The following is a 19,231-nucleotide window of genomic DNA, read 5'->3' on the forward strand; positions in this document are numbered from 1 at the left end:
CTGTGTGATCATCCTGTTTGCTCAGTGCATCATCAGTTGATTCAGCATTTATATGGATTTACTGTTCTTGAGATTTGAAGGAGTAAATGTAAGAAATTGCTGAACTCCCCCACAATGAAGTTTTGACTGTCATTTATTGTCATGGCACCAGAGGAATAAAGGGGAGCATGTTTGAGAACAGTTTGAAATAGGGTGCTTGGGAGAATCATAAAAACTAATCTGACTTTTAAGCCAGGGACATGATAGGAATTGTAATGAGAACAGTATTAGTGGACACATGGAAAACATGTAGATTGCAAAAGGACAACATGCCTCTTGGAAATCTTTCAGGAGGCAACAAGCCTGTAGATAAAAAGATGAGTCAGTTGTCACAACCTCCTTGGATTTTTCAAGCTGCTTTTTGCCCCTGAGAACTTAAACTGGTGTGCAATAAAGAGAAGATCCTTTTGTAGATTGAGATGGCTGAAGAAAAGGAAGAAAATGGGAGGAATACAAATTTTTCAGAGAGAGATCCCACAGGGGTGTTTGCTGTTTGCCATGTTTAAAGACCTAAGAAGGGATGTGTTAGGGAGACAGTGTATGCTGCCTATATAAAATTATTTGTGGGTCAAAACTAAAGCTGGCTCTAATGAAAGGCTTTGCTATACAAATGACTGAGAAATAAAATAGCAAGGCTAAGAAGGCTAAGGTCTAGTGTGCAAAGCAATATGCTTGAGCTAAAAGATGGACTCAATTAATTTGTTCCATTCAGGATCTTGGTCATGGCAAGTTCTCTGTCATCTCAGTGTTTAGTAGCAATCAAAATGGGAATTGGAAAATTAGGAATGGAATACCATGTGAAACAGTGAGTATAATTATGCTACTGATGTATGTCTTTGCTGCATCTTGAATGTTGTGTGGTGTTCTGAAAATTGTGTCTCAAAAGGCATATAGTGAAATGATGGAAGTACAAAGAATGCCCAAAGTGTTTAGGAACCATATAATGAGTCTATTTGAGATATGAATTGAACAAGGAGTCTTCTGTGTGAAAATAGATGATTGGAGTGGGGCATGATAGAAGTTTATGAAATCATAAATAAGATGACTCAGGAATGTTCATCCACTTATGATCATATAATGCCATGGTCACACAGTGAAGTTATTGGGCAGGCAAGTTTGAAGCAGAAAATCCCTTTTCACATAGCACACAATTTCATTGCATATTTTGTTTCCACAGGTGCTGTAGAGGCCAACAACATAATTATGAATATAGATTAAATGATATAAATTAGAAACTGTCAGTAAACACAGAGGTCTGACTGAAACCATGGGCAAACAATTCTGTAACCTGCAGGGTACCAGTAGGAAAGAATAAGAGAAGGAGCGCTCTTTCAGGTGATTACTACTGACAGCTGTTAGGCAGGATATTGAGGTAACTGAACTTCTTTCTGAGTCAGTATGTCTGTTATTTCATAAGAATAAAATTATAAGTTATAAATTGTTGCAGAAGGAGAGAAGTTGCGGTGGCTGAAACTCTTCCAGGTTCCTATTGAAACTTTTCCTCAGTATTGGACTCTTAAGAAAAGTGAGTATTTGTCCTGTCCATTCAGTGAATCACAGCTCTAACTTTGAACTTCACAGATTTCAGGATTTTGGAGAAGGCCATGAGTCTACCTGTGAATTCCTAAAGCATCGTGGTGCCTCCTACCATTGCACCTCTGGTGCTGTGTTGCCAATGAAGCTGTGTTGCTATTAATGAGACCTTCCCAGCTGTGGCTACCTCCTGAATGCCTCCACACTGGGAAAATCCCTGCAGAGGGTGATTTGTGGTAAAGGTAATGCAGTCTCTGTCTTTTGAGGGATAATCAAGAAATCTTTTCATACTTTCTTCACAGGCCATGCCCCCTCTTTCTCAATGGATCTTGATCTTTGGGATAAAAATAAAGAATGGTGTAACACAGATTGCCAACATCTTCCTTCTTGTGTGAATTGATTGTGGAGGATGTGTGTGGGCACATGTTCTAGTCTTGATTTACTAATCACATTAAAAATCATACTGCAGCTTTGTCGAAACTTGTCTTGCAAGATACTAAAAGCTGCTGTTGACTTACTGATAATAATGAAAAAGGAAATAAAGATCTAAGTATTAACCTCATGCTAACCAGAGTAAGACATTCCCTGAACTGAGAACTGAAAGTCTTGAGTTTTGTGATGCCAGAATAATAAAGAGGTTTGATACTTGGATGTTTTTATTTTTATTTTTTTTTCCTGACTCAGGGTGCCTTTAAAGTAAAAGTTTACGCGTATGGTTATCTTAAAGTATTTTGTCCGGGAGGCTGTTTGTTAGACTGAATTGGTTGGTTTGAATTTTGTGTTTGTTCTCCCCTTCCAAAGCGTCTTTGCAAAAACTTCTTCTATTGCTATTAAAAATTATTAGGAAGAAATCAAATTCAAAGGAGTGTTGTGCTTGTTCCGCAGGAGAGTCTTACTATAGATGTTATTTCTTTTGAATGTGTTCCCATTCAGTTTTATGTCCTGTTGATGCAACTCTCAGTTTATGCTGGTCTGACAAAATAATGCTCCCAGTCTTCAGGTGTTTCTGCTCCATTGCCTTGCTGTTATTATATCACTATATTATTATGATGATATGACAGCAAACAGCTCTCCAGCAACTGTTCCATAAAGCCACTGACATAGCCCAGTCTGGTTACATTTTGGAGCTCTGAGTCACAATGTTTGGACTTCTGGCTTTTATAGTGCTTGAAAGTATCGCCCTTGCAAGTGCCCTGTTGTGAGCATTACCATGTGAGTCTATGCAAGGCCAAGGTGTGTACATTCTGCAGGAATAAAAATCATTCGGGCGTTCCAGGAAGGATGAGGAAGTGTTGGATAAAGAAAAATATTAGGAAATGTGACAAGAACTGTGGCAGCCTTGTCAGAGCTGCTGTTCCTCTGCAGATCACAGTCCCATGCTGGCTGGGGTACACCAGCAACATTCAGCTGACAGTGAGTTTCCGTGCACCTTGGGAAAAGACACCTGTAGCCAGCAAAGCAAGAGAAAGCTTCTGAGGGATTCACAGAGAGCAGGTCTGCTGTTGTGGGGAGATACTTAACATATCTTCATGACCTAGATTGAGGGACAGGAATTAGGGCTCACCGTAGCATCTGTAGATAGATATATTTATTGCCACGGTTGGACTGGTTTTAGGTACCTGACTTCTTTCAATACATTGTGTGATGTTATCTGCAAAAGATGAAGAAGTCGGCTACTTTACAAATCAAGTGTGTGTTAAAATAACTCTCCCAGTGGACTGTGGCATGCGGCTTTCTTTCCTCCTTTGTACCTCAAATCGCGACAGACTACATGTAGATAGGGAGCAGGACACTGTAGTTGAAAGTAGCAGATCACCTTATGCTTATGTACATGAAGCAAGAATTGCAAATAACACAATAAATACACTGAAACTATGCAGCATTGCCTTTCAAACTTCAGCAAAAAGCTGCTGTTCAAGATGAAGTAAATGACAACAAAACCAAAAGTGGAATAAGGCTATGCACCCAGCAATACTAAATATGTATAACAAATTTATCAAGTAGAACTGCTGCTAAGCAGTGTGGCAATTTGCTATTAAGACTACATGATGCTATAAGACTATCATTTCAAATGTACTTCCAATTTTATTATCTACAATAGAATATTTTTATGTTCCTACTTCACCACAACATTTTGCCTTCTAGATAGGGCCAGTCTGTTACCTACACGTCTATGGAAGCCTTCTTAATTGACTTAAATATTAATTCCTGTGCTTTATCCAAAGTTGTGCTTCTGAATCAGAACATGGTTAATGGTTATGCATAGCTTCTTTTTCTGACATGAAACAGATTGTTGAGTGATGTAAACTTTCCCCCTAAGATTGATACCCCAATTTTTCCTTCTCAAAGCAGCTGTCATTTTGGCATCCAGAGGTTGAAATAAACTTGGCGTGCAGCCTCAGGAACACAGGATCCAAAGGGCTTGCAGTCGCTGCTGACAGACACAGGCTTGTACCATGACCTGATCCCACTGCCATGTGCAGTTGGTCAGCAAGTGCTTGTAACATCTGTTGACTGTTGTTTATTGTCTGCGGAACACTCATCTGCTGAGATTTCTTTTGTAGCTGTGGCACACCTGGTGGATCTGGTAGTTGTATTCCCACAAATAACAGGCAAGATCAGTTCCTTCTCCTAACAATGGGCAGCGGGCTCCAGGGGTGACAGTAAAGGGCTTGAAAACTGGCATGTTAAAGGTTGGAGTGGAATAGAAAGAACTCCTGGAGTCTTTAAAGCTTATGTGAAAATCAAGTGATGAGGTGGAACAGCAGGAATTTTTTGACACTGAACACTTATTCTCTGATAAGTACAGCTGCAACCCACACTGTACTGCAAAAATTCCCAGAGATGGAGAGTCGGGAAGCATCATGAGGGACATTAGCGCTTACCAACAATGAAGCATGTTTTTTACTAACATAGCGTGTTACTTACAGCATGGGAACTGTCAGCCAAATATGCGTATGTTCTGGTGTCCCAGCTCAGCAGCTGATAGCTGTGCAGAACCCAACTTGTGAATTTTCAGATTTAGATGGGGCTTTTATAACAAGGCGGAGGAGGAGGGAGAAAACCAGATCTGGCTGGTTCTGCTGCAGCTTTCCTCTGTGATACTGGGGCACTCTTTTGCCCTGAAGTAGACCATCAATCTTTTCTGCTTGGAAATGGAGATTATAACACTGCCATACCTCACAGGGGAAGAATGAAAATGCCTTGAGATAGTCCTCTGTGTTCTGCATGGAAAACACAGTGTTATTGTAGAACGACTGCATTTTATTTGATTAATGTTAAGAACAGATCCACAGTAAAATGGATCAACATACCTTTATTGGCACTCAAGGAGCAAATAAACATGCCTTGATTTAACTGCCACTTAGGTTGCTGAATTGCTTAAAAGTGGACCTTGAGCCTTGGAGATCCTGACTGACTTTAGGAAAAGTTGAGTAATAGCAACTGATGCGTGCGTGTTACTCAGTGTGGTCAGAAATTCACGGAAGTTCACTTGCTTGTGTGCTGGAAAACATACTGTTTGGTATGTACTAAAAACACACACCCACAAGTGAAAAATGCAGTGTATGTGTGCAGTGCAAGAAGTGGTACGAAAGGTACAGCCCTAATGAAAATTGAGAACACCTCTCCCTGGCTGCGTCATCTTACCTTCCTCACTTGTTCATGTTCCCAGATGTAGAGATATGAGCTTGGATAGGTTTTGGGTCTTCTCTTTGAGACTGCTGGTGTGAGATACATGTAAATAAACACGGCAGAGAACTCCAGCACACACATACAAGAGCTGTTGGTTGCAGCTGAAGAAAATACATGTAATTGTTAGAATGTATGTTTTAGAATAGTTCCTTTTATCGCATAAAATAAGGCTGGGCTTGTTTAAATGTGAATACTATAGGAAAGATCAAAACCTGATTTTTAGAACTCTTAGGCAATTTCTCCTGACAGAATTAAGCTAAAGAGAATGACCAAGTAAATGATGGTCTGGAAAGAAACATTAGAGTAGTTACAGCATGTGGAAATTTGTTTGTGCCATAAATCTTTTACCAATTGATTATGTTATTGGAATAATTATTTAAAATTCAGCGCCTTAAATCCTGATTGCCTACAAGGCCCAAGTTATTTTGCCTTTTCTAGGAAGGGCACTTGAAATTTAGATGTATAGAAATATGGGGAAAAAATAGTGAGAAAAATGAATACATGGTGAATAGAAAATTTAAAACTACATTTGAAACGTTTCCAGTACCATACAAAAATTTGCACTTTCATAGTTAATGAATGGCCTTTCCTTCCTTGCCCCTGATTTTAGTTGTTTGCAACAAATGAACTAAAGAACAAATATCTTGAAGTCAGCAAAGCCACCACAGCAGCTTCCACAAAGCCCTTTGCCAAACTGATTAGATTTGCAATTCATCCACTAAGCCTGCCCGGTCATGGTAGCATCACGCAATGAATCTTTTCATTGAATAAAACTGGACTTGCAGAGAACTAATGTATCTTCTTTTGTATGAATACCTCTGTAGTGCTTGTTTAAACATGAAATTGTTCTTGATTAACTCATGCGTGAGCAGGTTTAGTCTGGAATTGGAAAAAAAAAATCTTCCTGTTGAACTTAATGTAGTTGTTTAATAATTAAACAGAAGCAGTTAATTGGAAAATAGTGCATATGTCAGCAATCCTCAGTCTTTTTCCTTTGGATGGAAATGAATAGTGGTTGGCTAAAGAAGTGGTATTACAAAAATCTTTGGATAACAGGTTTTCTTAATTTGTTGATTTTTGTAATTTGTGGGAATAATAAGAAAGTATCTGACAGTTTTTGCATGTAAAACAACAGTACAAGTAGATTGGCATGAAGGCAGAAGAATCCTTTGTTTCTATCTAATAACTTATGGAGCTCCAGAAACTAAAGGTTGCACTGCTCAGCAGGGAATTTATGAGAACTATAGTGTGTCCTCAGTCTTCACCTAACAGCTATTCACATCCAGGCAGAGCAAGGACAGAGAACAACCTGGTTTTCATTCAGATCCTGGGTGGACTGGGCTTTTACAGACTTTATTTAGGATTCTTTTTTTACAGCCTTTGCATAATTATATATTTTCAGCATTGTTAGTGAGCACATCAGCAAGTGAGACTTACTATAACAAAGGACTGGATTTGTTCATTATGGATTGATTTATAAGACTAAGATTAATTAAAACGATATATTGTCCAGAAAATAGCTATTTTTAACTGGTGATCCAAATGAAGTAAAAAGAAGACTGTGCTCAGTTCTACCTCGTCCAATTTGTTCTTGTGTTAATCTAAAGAAAAAAGTGAATACCTTTGTTGGATTATTTTTATTTTAAGAAGCCTTCTATTAGCAAACTAAAAGTGAAGAACACAGAGGAAGAATCTTTCTGAGGCTGCTAACTTTAGAACTTAACCATAGAAGCAGCCTCTGCTAGCTCTGCCTGGAATGGCCTGAAAGCCATGTTTAAACATGTCTTGAACACAGGTCCTGTTGAATCAGTGGCAGACATGGTTTAGTTGACATGTAAATGAGGTGGCTGTAGTACCAAAACTGCAAAATTGTCACAGGCAGTAACTACTGAAAAACTTAAATCTATTAAAAATCAAACACAGAAGTCCAGTTTCTCCGCGTGGTTCTTCTCAGTCACTGGACACTCCTGTGCAGAGTGACTGGGCTTTACCTCCTACATGGAAGCAAAACAGCTGGGTCTGATCCAGGATCTGATGGGGGGGCAGGTGTAACAAGTCTGGTAATGACCAAGCAGCTGCTTCCACTAATCTGCTTCAAGGGGAGTTGGGGGTCTCTCCCATTCCATGCTGTGCTGTTAGGGTAAAGCTAGGTAGTGACCACATTCCTCAAGTGACTGTAATTCCTGGTCTTGTGCTTTGCGGTCTGTGTCCCAGGGCTAGGTCCTGTGTGTTCAGCACCTGGTACAATGCTTGGAGGTAAGTGCTATCAAGGTTGTGTGGAGTTGTGTTTTGGGCAATGGCCAAACACTCTTTAGTCAGGCTGTGTGAGCCAGGAGAACAAAAGTGTTTTGTCTTGGTTAGTGACTGTTTTTGGCTCTTGATGGAGTTAAAATGTTATCCCATGAAGGTTCACTTTGCTTCTTCAGTTCCTGGAGAGAATTTCTATGGAGATCTTGTGAATATCTTGCTTGTAAACCTCCTCTCTTCCTGTCCTGCTCTCTGCCAGCACCCCCAAGAAATACCTTGCTTGCTTTTTTAATCTCTTCTGTTAGTCTATGAGCAATGGTTGGCTGCTTTGGTGCAAATTGTGTGAAAGATGCACGTATCGATAGACATTGAGGGAGAGTTGGCTCAAATTGCACAGAAGTTTGCATGGGGTGTTGGGTTATGTCTCTGCCCTGGTGAACAATGGTACAAGACAAGCAAGGTTTCATGTGCAGGATAGTGTTGCAGATCAAGGACTATGCATGGTATAGATGGGTCTGGGATGCTGTCAGTGCTACAAGTTTCACCCATGGTGATATAAGAGATTTGAAGATGTATATGTCTGGCTGAGAGCGCCACAAAATGGGGCTGCAAAGGCACATGTGATGTGTATAATGATGTTTAAGCCGAGGCTGCCCTTACTAAGGAGGAATCTTGCGTAGTGGTGTATGTAACTAGAGAACTGGAATACAGGCACATGTTAAAGATGACTGCAATTTTATGCTTAGGAATCAGTAATATTGAAGGAACATCCTTAATTCCTTCTGCAGCAATCCAAACTATGGGTGTTTAGTTCCCATTTGTCACCAGCATTTCTCTGATCTCTGCCTAGCTACGCTCATAAAGTGCCTCCAAGTATGTTTACAAAGATGTTTTCTCTCCAAACCCTTCAGGCTGATCGTTCTGAAAGTACTTAAGGAATGTACCTGTCAACTTCGCTGGAAAAATACTCTCTCTATGTAAAAGACAAAGAGCTGCTCTGTAACACTGGTTGTAGTCTTCACCAAAATTCTGAGTCCGGATTGAAATATTTCTTTCAACTCCTATTTTTTATTTGTGTAATACTTTATATATTATATAGAAACATTAAGTTAAAGCCGTTATACTGAATGTTGAAAGCTCAGATTTAAAGACTTTACATCTGGAATATCGTGTCAAATTCTAACCAGTTTGTCAACAGAGGTAAAGTATTTTTACTTTGCGAGCCAGTAAAGAATGCCAGAATGATGTCTGCAGTTGTTTTAAACATCAAAGAGAAAAATGAAAGTGTTAAGATAGCAACATCTTCCTCTGGAACTGCAGTTAATCTGATTCAAATATAGCCACAAGTAAGAGCTGCATCTTAGTTGTCTTTCTGAAAAGATAGTAGAATTAGCAACATTCTCCATTCAGTTACACAAATACACTGAGTGTCAGTTCTGTATAATTCAGAATACCAAGTGTGTAAATATAACTATTTTAACACGCCGGCTTCTAGATTGTTCAGAGCAAAACATTTTCCTTACACGGTGATGTGTAGTTTGTCTCCCTTACCACCGTAAAAGCCTTTATCTTCTGCGCTGCTGTTCTGCTACTCCTAATATCATCGTTAACAGAGAGCCAGGAACATTCAGAGGATATATTGGCAAAAATAGTCTGATAGCACTGGGTGCATAGAAGTTCAGCTGTTTATTGTAGCTGTTGAGATGCATCCATTCAATAAATGTAAATAATTTGGAGAACATGCAGTTCTAAAAATGGTATGTGTATTGTGTTGAGGAGGAACAATCTGGAAGGTTGATCCAGGTGACTAACACTTTAAAACTAGTTTATGTTTCTGAACTGAAACACCTCTATAGCTTTAGAATTTGCACAGTGAACCAAACGGTTTTGGCCTGTATTATTCTTTCATCTGGAATTACATCAATTATAACATCAAGCCTTTTTTTTTTTTTTTTTAATGAAATGGGAAGGGGATGTTTACATATTTTGGCTTTTTTGGACCATTTGATGTGCTGCATTAGAGCTGCACAGCCAAGCATCCACAAGTTGTGTATTTCTTTGCATAGTATGTTTTGTTCATATAAATGATAAGAGTTCAGAAACATAAAGCATTGTGCCTTGCCTGCCTTCTAGGGAAAGCCTAAAATGTCTTGCCAAGCTCTGGCTTTCCCCTCCCACCTCTTCTTTTTTCCAGAATTTATTTTCTTTTCCTTTGTGAAGAACTACACAGTTGTACGGAGGAGGAAAGTACTGCTGGCAGAAAGGCTTGCTCGAGATGTAGACACGGCAGGCAAACACCTTGTAGCCCTTTGGCTGAGCATCAACACACCATTAATAAGCAGACAGCTTGAAAACTCGGCAATAGCAGAGCCTTTGTTCCAAAAAAGAGAGGCAGCTTTGATCTGGCCATCGCCTTACTTGGAATTGCCCTGTTGTTATACATAGCAGAGCGCTCATGTTTAATTGGTCATCATACTTAATCTTGGTCCCCCTTTATATAGGGGTAGTACAAAAGAGGAATTCCCAAAGTACATGTTAGTTGTAGATAACCCACAGCATGTTTGTTTTGGAGGAAGAGCAAAGGAAGGAAACTGACTTTTTTTTTTATTTTTACTTTTTAAACTTTTTTTTCCTCTCTTCATCTAGAGCAAATGGAAATAGTACAAAATGATGAGAGACCATCCAAGGTAACTCTGAGCTGTTTGTGTGCAGTTCTGCTCTACCCTGTATACGGTCTATTTTTGTTGTTCCTGCTGTGGTCACCTGGGACAGGTTTTAATATCACTATGTCTTGGAATGCTTGTTACTGCATCTGGAGATGAGAAAACTCTTGTCTCCCCTCAGCAACCTCTGTGGGTAACAATAAACAGGTACAACATGCCCAGGCAGCACAGATTAGAGGGAGGGAGAGGGAGAAGTCGGATGAACCTAACATGCCAGTATCATTCAGATGGCTGTGAATGAAAGTATTTCTGTGACTCCTTACACAAGCTATTGAGTACAAGCATTACTTAAAAAGTAACTATAGTTACTGTAAGAGTATTACGAGAACGCAAGTTTCAATGGTCCTGAAGGGCAAACTGCTAAGATTTTTTAGTACAAACCTCAATGCTATTTTCAAAGACCTGTTTTCAAATCTTTACTAATTACTGTGAAATACATGGCTTGTAGTATGCCTGTTGGTAATTAGTCTGGGACTCTTCCCTCTTATGGGTCCTTTAGCGAAACCAGAGTATGGTGTTTATGCCAGTAGGATTTTCTGCTGTGACAATGACTGAAGTGACTGAACACTGGATTAAGACTTTGAATGAGTTGGGCATGAAGAGCAAGCGGGGAAGAACTCTATTAGCAGTAAGTATCTGGGAGCCTAATTTAACAAAATGTTTTGTTTCCACATTAGACGCACATTTCTGGTGCGTTTTCTCCTCCCTTTTGATCAAGGGTGTTGTGTTTGGACTTGAGCCAATGACTTGTCTATACACGGAGTTATCCTAGAATAATTACTCAGGAAAAAGTAGCCTGGATTAACTCCATGGGAGCAGAGTATTGTTCCAGAAGGAGTTATTTGGAGTACCAACATATTTGAGTGCTCTGTCTCAATTGCTCTTTTCTCACTTTCTCTGGAATCTCCTGAGTGAGAAAAAAAGTTTCTCTCTTCATGTTCTGGATATCAATAGAAAAGAACAAGGATAATGTCATGTTTCTTGGCACTTGTGAGGTTTTAAAGGCTTGAATCTTCTTCCCCAAACCAAAGCACTAAACCAAGATTCTGTTAAAAATAGCCCAAAACCTCCCTCTTGGGTGGATGAAGTGCACTAAGGTATGCTAGCAAATACCCCTCTGGAGTTATGGGTGCAATAGGCATGAGATAAAAAGATCTGGGCTCCAAACCCACATGTTGTTTTCAAACCATTAGAAGGTAGGGGTAAGGAATTCTCAGATGTGTTCAGAGATGGAAAATGCTGGAGGAGGCTCATGTGGTCTTGAGACTTCTGCCCTCTTGTGCTGTATTGAAAAGTCTGTAGAACAGAGATACATATGCACTGGTGTGGGGTTTTTCTTCTTCTTTTTCTCACGGCTGTGTTGTTTGGAGTACCACAGACTGAACGCCGCGGGGTCACGCCACCCGTATCACCCAGACAGTACCCACTATCGGTACCCAGACAGTTGCCAGCTCTCATCGTGCCCCCTGGGGGGGATCTCTGCCTTTTCCCCCTCGGGCTAGGGCCCAGCCCTCACCTGCGGCCGTACCCGGCCCCCGACACCGCTTTGTTTTCGGTCCTGAAAACAGGGCGCACCGCGGCACCCCCGCGGGCCGGGGGCCGAGCCCCGGGGCACTGTGCGCCGGGCGGGGGGCGGGCAGCCCGCGGAGGGCGGGGCGGGGCGGGGCTGGGCTGGGTTGGGTTGGGCTCCGTCACGGCGCGCGGAGCCGGCGGGGCACAACGGGCGCCCTCAGCGCGGGGAGAGGCGGCGCTCGGCAGCAGGTTCCCGCGGCCGGCGAGAGGAGATGGCGGCCGCGCTGCTCCTGTACCTGCCCCTCCTGCCGGGGCTGGCCGGAGCCTTCAACCTGGACACGGACAACGTGATCAGCCGGCGCGGGGAGCCGGGCAGCCTCTTCGGCTTTTCCCTGGCCATGCACCGGCAGCTGCAGCCGCAGGAGAAACGGCTGTAAGTACTGCCGTGCCGCGCCACGCCTGGCCCCGTCCCGGGCCGCCCGCGGGGACTCTCCTCCCTCCCGCCGCAGGGGAGCTTCAGCGGGCTGGGGCCGACAGCCCCTCCGGTGTCCCGCTGGCGGCGGGAGGAGGGCAGAGCAGGGGGAAGGGGGGCTCGGAGGGGCGGGCGGCACCTGCCGCGGCCCGCGGGGTACTGCGGCACCGCAGGCCGCCCGGAGGCAGCGTGCGTCGGGCGGAGCGGCGGGGACGTGCCGGGGAGCGAGGTGCCGCCCCGCCCTCCTCGGTGGCCTGGGGGAAGAGAGCAGGAGCCCCGCCGGGAAACCTTCCCGCCCCGGCCGTGACAGCGGTGTCCTGCGCGGGTCCCCCCGGAGGGAGCACGGGGAGACTGGAGCGTGGGGCGGGCTCCGGCCGTGCTGCGGGTGCCTGTCCAGGCTCTCGGGTTTGTTCTCCATGTGCGTACCCGGCCTCGGGTAACGCTGGGGGTGCTGTTCAAGACGGAACCTGCCCGGGGTGCAGGTGGGAGGTGGTAAAGGAAGACGGGAAGTATAAAGCAGTGTTGGTGGCGCATGGGTGGAAACTAGGAGCTTCTTTTGGGAAATTCAGAAAGAAAGTAAGGCTCCTCTGTATCTCTTCAGGGTCCTTGCCTCGTCGTGACCATTATCTGAGCATTGCCCTGCCCCGCCTAACCCGTAGCACTAGATGAAGTGTGTCTTGTGTCAGGTATTGTCATCAAATAGATGTGTTTTCCCCAAATATTTACTTTTAATTAAAGGGAAGACAAGCCCATAATTCGTACAGAGTTAATGGGAGAAGGAAGCTGGAAAGAAATTTTATCCTTTATAAAGTTAGATGGTAAACTTCAAAAAGTCCTGTAGCCCCTTTTTGCTAACACTCGCCTTCTGTTGGTTTCATCAAAATTACAGTCTGTAAAGCGGTATAAATCTCAAATGTCCACATTCATTCTTCCATCTAGTAGACTGAATGACTCATGGTATCCTGAAGAATGAAACAGAAATCTGTGAGGTTCTTTTCAGAAGCCTTGATGAGATTCTTCTTACATTGGTCTGAGTTCTAAGAAAGCAGTGCCTGAAGCTTGTTAGTTTCCCCCTGTATCGTCAATGCTGGTAGAATGAGTGTGTCAGAGTATGCAGGCAGCCAGTTAGGAGAAGTCAGTAGAAACACAAGTGCAGTCACAGTATTCAGGCTAGTCTGAAATGTTTGGCTGAAATGCTTCAGAGATGACTACTATGAAAGTTCTGTATTGTATGTATAGCAAATGCTTCCTCAGGCAATCCAGATCTGGGGACAGAGCAGAGCCAGATGCTATCTGCTTTGACACGGCTTTCTGAATCCAGGCTTTCATGAGCAGCAAGTGTCTCTATTAGAGACAGAACCAGACTAGAGAAACTGCGGTTTATGGTGTTGTGCAGTTCTGATGTCTTGACCGTTTTTAAAATGTATTCATGAGTTTTAGCGTAAAGAATTTGAGTGTTACCCTAGGTAGCTGGTGGGTAGTGCCCTTGGAATGAAACCATTTGCGTCACACAGGCGTGTTATGGTCACTTAAGCATCATTTTTCCATCTGTAAGAGTAGTAGCGTGTGGCTGTAAGAGCACAAGACATTAAACATGCTGAAGTGAAACTATCTTTCATAGGGACAGAGGTGTGTTTGGCTCATTTTGTGTAAGTTCTGTCTCATGAAACAGATGGGGGTTTTGAAGGGGAAACTTGAAGTGAACTTCCCATATTAGGCTGCCTATTTATATTAGATAAAAATGAGTGACACTGAACTAATACCAAATGATCTGTGTGGCCTGTTCCATGGAAACCATGTGCAGTTTCTAAATAGCTTGACTCTTTGTAAGTGGAACAAATGGTGTCTGCTGTCCAGATACTGGTGAAGGTGGAAAGTTATGGGAATGGAGGTCATGTCATATCTGTACTGCCAGAGTGGTTTTATGTACAGCTATCTCTTAGTTAGACAGAAGTATTTGTTTTGCCCATTCTTCTTGAATGGATGCTAACTTAAAGGCTCAGTTACCGTTTGAGTGTGAGCACTGTTAAGTGGTTGCCAAAAGTACACAAACCCCATTTCGTCATTGAAACTTGATGGAAAATTATACTTGGGTGCTCATCTGGCAGCAACCCCCATTCCGAAAACCCTGCCAACCTGAGGGCCCCTATACCCCTCCAACGTGTTGTAACAGGCATGTGCAAGATCTGTCAGTCCTTGGGAAAATGAGCAAATGAGAGAAGGTGAAAGACATGAATTCTACTCAAGGGCTGGTTTAGTCTGCGGCTTAGAGCAAGGCTTGGTAAAGCAAACTAAATGATGTATAAGTTTTCTCTTGGCTCGCTTACGTGGTTTTAAAGTGAAATGGTTCCCTCTTCCTTACACTGGGTAATGCAGTGTTAAGCATTACGAAAATCCTCTGTAAAAATGAGGGTGGAGAATGCCTAGGAAGTGTGACACATAAAGGTACAGCTGGAATAGCCTTCGTTTAAACACGGTATTTGCTTTTGATCACCTTTTTCCTTAGTCACAGGATACTGTGGATTGTGTATTAGCTTTGAATGGCAATCTTTTCATTTGTTAGCATTAACTACTAATGCCACGTTTGCTAACAACAAATTACTTAACTCCTGTGGGTACTTTATTCCCTATGGGTACCGTATGGGTAGATGACTGTTCAACTGGTGCCAACTGTAAGGCTATGGGCTAGTAGCAGGATTTTGTTTTTCTTTGTGAGTATCTTCATATGAGAGAACTTGGAATGTTCATCAGTTGGAGAGGAGAAAAACTATTAATTCACAGTGACTGAAAGTGGACTGTTAAAGGCATGTGGGTGTGAAAGACAGCTGAGCACAATCTTAATGTGCATCAGGGGAGCATTAATGTTGGCAGTACTAAGTGCAGCCTGCCTGGATTTCTGTGTGCAGTTCTGGTTCGCTGTCAAGCACAGGTAGTAGTAAAAGCCTAATGGAGCTCTAAAAGAGTTGGGCTTACTGCCCTGTGTAAGATTGCTCTGCCTTTAATTTGAATTTGTCAGTATAACAAAAATAAGAGGAGTTCTGGTTCTGTGAGGGGATGGTGGCACAACAGCAGTGTTTTGTTGGCAAACTGGGAAAAGATTTGTAACTTGGAGGGGCCTTAGGCTCTGTGACAGGGTAGCTGTGTGAGTCATGTGGTTAAAGCTTAAGTAGTCCTGTGATTGAGAATGTCAGTGTAGCTAGATTTGTAAATGGGGACTGTGCTCACTATATACATATTAGCTACTATATATTATAAATACATTATGATTATAATAAAGGTATTATTACTAGCTATTCACTTTCTATATAGTGAGTGTAGTTACATGTATAGTTTTATAGTATATAATATCTATATAAATGATATGCATGTATACCTGCTCCAAGTACGATGTCCAACATGTCTGTTCCAGTTCTTTTTAGTTGTAATTCACACTGATTTAAGCACATAATCTTGAATTAGAACACAAGCCCCAATTGGTGTGTAACTGTTACTGGCAAGTAATTCTGGTACTGTTTTCTGGAGCTGAATTCATGTGGGCTTCTTGGTATTTAAGGCAAAAAGGATGAAATTGTAGTAATCAACATTAAAGATCTAATCATCAGCTGAAAAGCTGTGTGGTTGAAAGTTGTGGATAGGCACTTTATGTCAAGGCTGCATTGCCCATTAGCAGCCATAAAATTCTAAAAATTGCAGTTATCTTACTGTAACTTGTGACAGATTTTGCTGATACTGCATGTGTCTGCTGTGAGCTCTTATATCAATACATAACAAAGTTGCCTTAGGTCAGCAGGACTGCTGACATTGCTGTACTGCTGCAGTGCATCCTTAGTGGTATTGAGTCACTGCTTCTGTGTTCTGTGCTCACAGACACTTTACTCCAGCAGCAAAAGAGATGGATTATGCTGGTCTGTAATGGAAAATGACAGTTTCTGCTTGCAGAGGTGGTGTAGTGTAATTCAAGCTTCAGGTAGTAAAGGAGTTGTTTGTCTGTGTTTGAGATTGATGTCCTGTGGCAAAGGTCAGAATCAAATGAAGCTGGGAAGGAGGGAGGAGTAGTTTAAAAGTTTTCCTTGTAGTGGGAAAGAATTTTGAAAGTGGAAAGAATTTTGCAAAGGAGAGGATCCATCATACTAACATCCTGGGTGAGAGAAATGGGAAGATTAAGTCTGCATCACATAAAGGGGAAGAATGTGGAATTTCTGTAGGTGGAGTCAAACTGCAGAAGGCAAGCTTTTTCCCGGTGCTGGTTGTGTTGTGCTGTGGGCAGAGACAAAGCTGATGGGTTTGCAAGTGAGGTGCCCAAAAAGTTATGAACTCTATCATATGTCACTATCTGACTCCCATTTTTGCACGTGGAAAACAAGAGGTCAATATTGTTGTTGTTTTCCTCAAAGGAACAGGAAAGGATTGTGCACATAGTCCTGCAGAGCTCTACCAAGGCAAAAACCAGAGCATTGGGCTGATACACACCAGGAAGTTAACACTAGTGTAACCACTTCCGTCAGTGTAGAGAAAGGAGCAGACTCTGCAAGCAAGGCACTTGTGAAATCGCAGGTCATACAGCAAAAACGTGCTTCTGACAGGCCAGTTTAGTCCAGGTGGCTCTGAAAAGGCTGTGTCAGGAAAGATAAGATATGGTACAGTCCTTTGTTAGCTGTGTGAGTTCACAGGTTCAGCTTCACTGCCGTGTTAACTGGTGTGACAGACGTTCATAGCGTAAAGCTGGCCTTCCCACATCATAAGTGGGAAACCTCTTATCCCAGTCCTTCATCCGCATGAGAAACTTGCTCTGAAAGAGGTCATGTGCTTCTCAGATACAGTTTTGTTTTTTTTTCTAAAGTTACCTGTAAGTACAGAAGAATCTTAAATAACCCTGTGGAAGATGTGTTATTTTTCTTATGCTGGTGTTAAGAATTAACAAAATCCATTGCTGTGCCTAGTGGGACCCTTCATGAGTAAGGACTGTATCATATGCCTTCTGTCAGCAGTGATGATAAATGGCCTGATGTGCAAGCTACAGCTTTGAGTAACAGCCTAGGCTGTCAGCTTCAATTACAGCTCATAAAACTGTTATGCTCTTACTGGAAGATGCTTGTACCTGATACAACTCCTTGGTTTCATAGCTTTTTATTTTTACTTATGCTGAGCCTGAGTGATGTATCAGTTTCTAGTGTAAGAGGTACCATGTCTTTGGCAGGGTACTAGAGCATAATATTTACAGGTGGAGGTGATGACAGCTTTAGAAGCATTTTGGCTTAGGCTTTCTTTCTGATTTTTAAATGTCTCATTAGATGCAAGTGGAAACTTGTGGAGGCACAAATTCCTCTCTCTTCAGGCTGTGCATTTGGAAAGAGAAGGGTGTTCTGTAAGCTGCTACTCTGTGTAAAACAGACCTGCCAGGCTGTTCCAAGAGCATTAAAATGTGAGTGATGGCTTAGTTAACCAAAATTGCTCTAAGTTTCTCTAGTTCAAGTCTGTTGTAGTCACCCCTTTCTAAAATGCTGGTATTTATACCTGGTAGTTCCTATTACATAATATTAGGATATAAATCAACCCTGATGAACACAGGATATGCTAGGCCAGTGAGCTCTATTGTGGCCAAAGTATTAGAAATGTCTCGGAAAGAGATAAACTAAATCTTGCATTCTCTAAAACTAGTAAGTTTAAGAAAGTGTAACTGGAACAAAATAGCACAGTGCAGACAAGGACAGACCTTGATCTCGGGAAGGAGAAAGGCTTTTTGTGGTACTAAAGTGAACGAAATCTAATGTACTGCACAAATATGAGGCAAGGACAAAGGAAAAGCATTCTTCTTGACAAGTTGTGTTTTTTAGCAGGGGCTGTGGGTCCTGACAAGCTCTGCTTAATGATGCCCGAACACTGGGCAGAGATCACATTTGGAAAGACCAGCAACTAATCTCTTGCTTTTCAAACCAAGCTGATGTAGACACATCAGGGTAAAGTAGATGTGTCTGTGTGCATGTCTGATGTAAAGCCTTCAATGAAACTGTCCATTGTGTACTCCATTGTGAAAAGCCCTTGCAGTCATTAACGGGGTTTGCTCTAAATACTGGGGGGGGGGGGGAGAAGTCATCCTATACCATGCTACTCTGACATATAGTTCAGTTTGAGAACTGCAGTTGTAAGTTGGATGGGCTAAAATGTGTTTGAAGAGCATAAACCCTTACATACAGAACCTGAGGTGGGAGTGAGCTGGAGAAGTATTTCTTTATGCAGTACCTTTGATGCAATGTGAGATGGGCTCCTGGAGTGCAGGCTGCGGCGTGTGTGCTGTGTATGTTCTCTGCCTCGGTTCTCAGCTGTGTGGGCTGGAGCTGAGTGAATCAAGGCTCTCTGTGGCAATGGCATCCTGAAAGCCTCAGCTCACAGACAGCTGCTTGCAGCTCATTGCTACCATGATCTTATGGACTGACTGGCGCAAGCAAATTCATGGTGCTGTTCAGGCTTGAAATGTGACCACATCAGCTACAGAAGGGTAGAAAGTGAGTGAGTCGGAGAGAATATTGATAAAAATGGAGGGGTGTAGAGTGAACCATTCAATCATCTGAAGTATGAAGTATGCACAACACAAGGCCTGCTTTGTGTGTGCTGCTTTGTTCCAAAGCAGCAAGATTAGGAACAGAGGGACAGAGCAACAGGGACATTAAAGTGAGTGCTGTATCATTACATCATCTATGGGCTGGGATCTTAAAATGCAGCACTTCTGTTTGAGGGCATAGTTTTCTTTTGTTTTCTGTTCTAATTTTCTGGATTTTCTGAGGTCTGGAGAGCAGCAGAGGTTTCAGACAGCTGTGCAGAGATATGAGATGTGTTGGTAGTGTTGGTCATGGAGGCACAGCTGTGTCAGAGTTATTATCGGAAGATGTGCTACAGTTTCTGTATCAGTTTCACTCTTGTGCTGGTTACCTTGATGATGAATAAGGCTCTTTAAGATGGCATATACTTTAAGAATAAACCCTAAGGCAGTGCTACCGTCAGGTATGAATCTGTC

The 19,231-nt window shown here is 42.4% G+C and overlaps 1 protein-coding gene across 4 annotated transcripts in view; it reads left to right on the forward strand.

Moving 5' to 3' along the window:
- Positions 1–440: 440 nt before the first annotated feature.
- ITGA6 (integrin subunit alpha 6) overlaps positions 441–19,231 on the forward strand; it is a 54,871-nt gene continuing 36,080 nt past the window's right edge. For 2 of the 4 annotated variants that reach the window (XM_057423883.1, XM_057423884.1), the window contains exon 1: positions 11,924–12,180. In XM_057423883.1, the coding sequence (XP_057279866.1) occupies positions 12,020–12,180 (161 nt within the window). In that variant the 5' untranslated portion in view covers positions 11,924–12,019. Of the gene's footprint in view, positions 562–1,620; positions 1,815–11,921; positions 12,181–19,231 lie in introns of those variants that run through there. The other 2 variants (XM_057423886.1, XM_057423887.1) reach the window with 2 other exon arrangements.

The sequence above is a fragment of the Pezoporus wallicus genome, unplaced genomic scaffold, assembly GCF_028554395.1.
Source record: "Pezoporus wallicus isolate ANWC-B61680 ecotype Strahan unplaced genomic scaffold, APGP_CSIRO_Pwel_v1 contig_1181, whole genome shotgun sequence".
NCBI classification, from domain to species: Eukaryota; Metazoa; Chordata; class Aves; order Psittaciformes; family Psittacidae; genus Pezoporus; species Pezoporus wallicus.